Below are 4201 nucleotides of genomic sequence, written 5' to 3'. Positions count from 1 at the left end.
GATACGTTTCGGGATATTTGATTGGAGTATTTGGGAAATGATACTTGAATTGAAAAATTAAAACTCTGATCAAACAAGTATTATCAAAACAGGTTTTAGAAAATGGACTATCTTTTATTATTTAGAAGTTTTGTCTAAAGTTAATTAAATTTTTAGAAATTCTATTTAATAAGAAGTTTTCCTAATATATCACTGAGTATATTGATCAGGATATTTTCAAAAGGTAGTTGCACAAATTTTTACAAAGTTAAAATTTAAACTAAGAAATATATGACAGAAATTAGAAAACAATAGCGAAGCCAATTGAAAGATGAAATTGTAATACCAGTTGATGACCGAAGGCTTCATCCTAAAACCTAGGATCCATCCACCTTCGGCTATCAAGTTGTTTAAGTGCAGAAATAAAAACTGTTCAAAGGACAAGAAGTAAAGTTGTTCAAACATAAGCATAACTCTCAAATTTGAGGGAAATAAGTTTTAGGAGGCAGCGCCTTCTTCGTTCATGGTATTTTCAGCAGCATCCATCTCGGGATCAGCCTCAGCATCCTTCTCAGCATCAGTTGGTTTTTCGACTGCCTTTGAAGATCCTTCAGCTGCAGGTTTAGCAGAAGTGCCGCCGAGACTCTTTACCTTTTTTTCCCAGGCATCGATGTCCTAAGAAGGGCATTCGAAGCCTAGTGCTTTGGCTTCGTGGCCCATCTTTAGCCTGGCCTGGAGAAGGGAAGTGACGACAGAACCTTTAAGGCTTTCCCGGTAGCTGATCATATCCCGTTTGTGTTGAGCGTGGGCAACATCAAGATCCGCTTGGGCATGAAGAGCAGCTTTGTTGAGGGTGGCCTGGTGTTCTTGGGTCATAGCCTTGAACTTCTCCTCGTAGTGCCGAGACTTGGCGGCTGCAATCATGCCCTGATCGGAGATGGTAACCTCGGCTTTCTTTAACTTGGATTCAAGCGTCTTGTTGAGCCCACAGGATTCTTGATATAGATGAACCAGACGTTCAAGACCCTGCAAAGTAAGATGACAGGTATTGGTTTAAAAAATACTTATAAGTGATGTAAGGTACAGGATATAGATCAAGGATACTGACCTGGTTGAGAAAAGAAGTCATAAATCCACTTGCTTCAATGAACCCGTGATTCTCATAGGGGAATATGTCAGAGATAACGGGAGAATCAGGCTCTTTCCTTTTACGAGAACTTGAACTCCGAGGCTTGGTAGCTAGCGAAGGTTTGGGAATGATGATGGCCTTGGAGCTGCTGGGCTTGGATGAGGCCGTGGCCTTGGGACTAGGTTCTTTCTTGATCTGGACCTGGTCAGAATAACTGTCCAGCTCATCTAGGTCGAAAACTTCAGGGATCTTGGCTGATGCTGCATGAAGGGAAAAGTCCTACATCTTTATTACCCTTCATTATATTATATTGCACTAATTAGTTATTTCAAAAGTAACCCTTACCAGACATTTCGGACGATGAGTATTGACTGGAACTCGGGATATGTGTGGAAAAACTCCTGTCGCTTGCAGGTAATTGGTAAACTGCTTTGATTCTTTTTTCTGATTCTGCATTAGGGGGAGCTACTTCCTTAAAATTCACTTCAAAAGGATCAAATAAGAAGATATTAGCTGAAAATAAAAAGTCTAAGAGGTACGTGGGGGCATTCATGATCCTACCGGTGGTTAACCACTCCACCAGAAGGCTAGCACCCTCATCAATGGAGTCTCGTTTGACGAAGAAGAATTTGTGTTGCCATCCGTCTTCATTTTTGGTGGCTTTAAGAATAAGGGGTTTGTTGGAATTTGAAAAAAGCAAAAACTGGCTAGAACCATGGGATCGGAGGCGGTAAGCAATTGGCATATCTTCGATGCAAAGGTCGGGATAGTGAAGATTTTTAATTTGGTTGAGTACGACTAATACCCTCCAGACCATGGGCATGGTTTGGGTAAAGGAAATACCGGTAGTCCGGAAGAATTGCATCATAAATTCGGGAAAGGGGTACCGAAGACCTAGCAAGAAAGGGTATGCCGGGAAGCAGACCAATCAGCAGAAGAAACGTCTGATCGAATTGATCGATCAAACGGTCTGAAGATCGTGCCATCGGGGAAAGCACCAGAAGCCCTCAATGCCGCAATGTCCGCGTTATCAAAAGCTCATACCTCCTTCTCGGGATTCTTGAGAAGGTTTTGCTGGATGAAGGTCTCAGATGATTCGCCGATTTGAGAAAAAGTTCTAGTAGCCATTGCAAGTAAAGGAAAAGAGATTGACGGAAAATGAATAAGAAGTAAGGAATTACCTGGAGACTCCGTTGGAGATATCTGCTTTTCAAACAAGAAGAGAGGAGATATAGGAGCATTGTAGATATCCATCGAGTTAAAAGCACGTTGAAGTTGTATGGTGTAATTTTGACCGTCATCTCGATTTAATTGCCTTGATTTGCGAAACAGGATTTTAAAATATATTCGTTGGATTGGTATACCAACAGATATATTTGGGGACAATTGTTATGGGCCATTTTCTGAGCATATATATCCTGACTAATATTCTGCTTTTGATTGTTTACCTGTGACCAGGATACCGGATCAGGATATTGGTAACATCCTGGTGCGATATCCTGGTGTTAACTAAATTGACCACGTGCAGGTAAGAAGCTGTAGGTCACTAACGGTCAGATGGACCTCTTCTCCTTAAGACTCGGGCAAACTAGTTACAAGAGAGACGTTGAACCCGAAGGACATGGTCTACAACGTTCAAAGAAGGAATATCCGCCGGATCCCGGTTTAGTAGGGTAGTTTGTTACATTTCTTTTACTATAAATAGATGGATCGGATCGGTTAAGGCACACACTTTTTCATTCGCACACTTTACTCTCAAGCTACTGGCAACGACTACACACAAACACTTGTACTCGAATCACATTGTAACACTTAGTGGATCCGCATCACATCCTGCACTGTATCTTGATATTTGAAGTAATAGAAGAACAAGGCAGCTGCGATTGTCAGCTCCCGAGGTTTTGTGCGGCGATCTAGATTAATCAAGGGCTTTCCTCGTACATCTCGTGTCAACCCTTTACATTTTTCGCTCATCGTTTGATCATAGATACAGCTCTATATCTTGAGCCGTATCCTGAAACTGTTTTTACAATTAACTTGATTAACATATTTTCGACACTCATTTCTAGCACACTACCTCACTTAACTAATTTGATCACTTAATTGCTTCGGTAATTTTTGACCAAAATAGTGACCTTGTTCAATTCTCGGTAGTCAATGTACATACGCATCGATCCGTCTTTCTTCTTAACGAATAAACTTGACGCTCCCCATGGTGATGAACTTGGCTGTGCGAATCATTTCTTTAGTAATTCGTCTAACTGTTTCTTTAGTTCCTGCATCTCTGCGGGTGCCAAACGGTAAGGTGCTTTGGCAATTGGCGCTGTTCCGGGTAGCAGGTGGATTCTGAATTCAACTTCCATGTCCGACGGTAATCCTGGTAATTCTTCTGGGAACACATCTGGAAACTGAGATACGACTGGAATATCTTCTAATTCTTTTTCTTTAGTGTTAGTGATTATCGAAATCAAATACACTAATGATCATTTTCTTATACAACTTGCTGTTTTTATCACAGAGATGAATTTCGTGGATCTAGATGGCTTATCTCCTTTAATTGTAATCTTTTCACCCTTTGGTGAATTTACTTGGATTGACTTTTGATCACATAAAATACTGGCTTTATTGGCTATTAACTAATCCATTCCTAATACAACATCAAATCCTTGCTAGATTCATTGGGTAAAGGTTTGTACAAAACTTTTGATTTAAAAATTCTATTCTTGCTCCCTGCAAGATTTCAGAAATCCTAACGGTTTCTCCATTCGTTGTCTCTACTAGACATTCTTATGGGAGTTTAGTTAATTGTTGATTGAGAAGTTTGCAAAATGAAGTATTAATAAAACTTTGGTTTGCACCAGAGTCAAATAATACTTTAACAAAAACATCATTAACTAAAAACGTACCGGCTATCACGTCCGGAATCATCTTGGCTTCATCTGCCGTTAGAACAAATGCTCTAGCATTTTTGGTAGTCTTGTTATTTGTAGCTGGAGCTAGTTTCGCACTTTGGCTTGATATGGCCTTGTTCTCCACAGTTGTAGCAGATCCTGTTGTTAAGTTTCTTCCTGCAGTCTTCTTCCTTGTGCCCAG

The 4201-nt window shown here is 40.4% G+C and overlaps 1 protein-coding gene across 1 annotated transcript; it reads right to left on the bottom strand.

The window, feature by feature from the left end:
- Positions 1 to 401: 401 nt before the first annotated feature.
- On the bottom strand, positions 402 to 2362 carry LOC118488203. Its single transcript, XM_035985430.1, has 4 exons — positions 2153 to 2362; positions 1454 to 1580; positions 1088 to 1368; positions 402 to 1005 (listed from the first exon to the last, which is right to left on the bottom strand). The coding sequence occupies exons 1-4, from the start codon at positions 2360 to 2362 to the stop codon at positions 655 to 657; spliced, it is 969 nt and encodes a 322-aa protein (XP_035841323.1). The 3' UTR covers positions 402 to 654.
- Between the last annotated feature and the right edge of the window lie 1839 nt (positions 2363 to 4201).

Source organism: Helianthus annuus, chromosome 16, assembly GCF_002127325.2.
Source record: "Helianthus annuus cultivar XRQ/B chromosome 16, HanXRQr2.0-SUNRISE, whole genome shotgun sequence".
In the NCBI taxonomy this organism is placed as follows: Eukaryota; Viridiplantae; Streptophyta; class Magnoliopsida; order Asterales; family Asteraceae; genus Helianthus; species Helianthus annuus.
The sequence above is the reverse complement of the archived record's forward strand: the minus strand, read 5'-3'. Positions and strand labels throughout refer to the sequence as shown.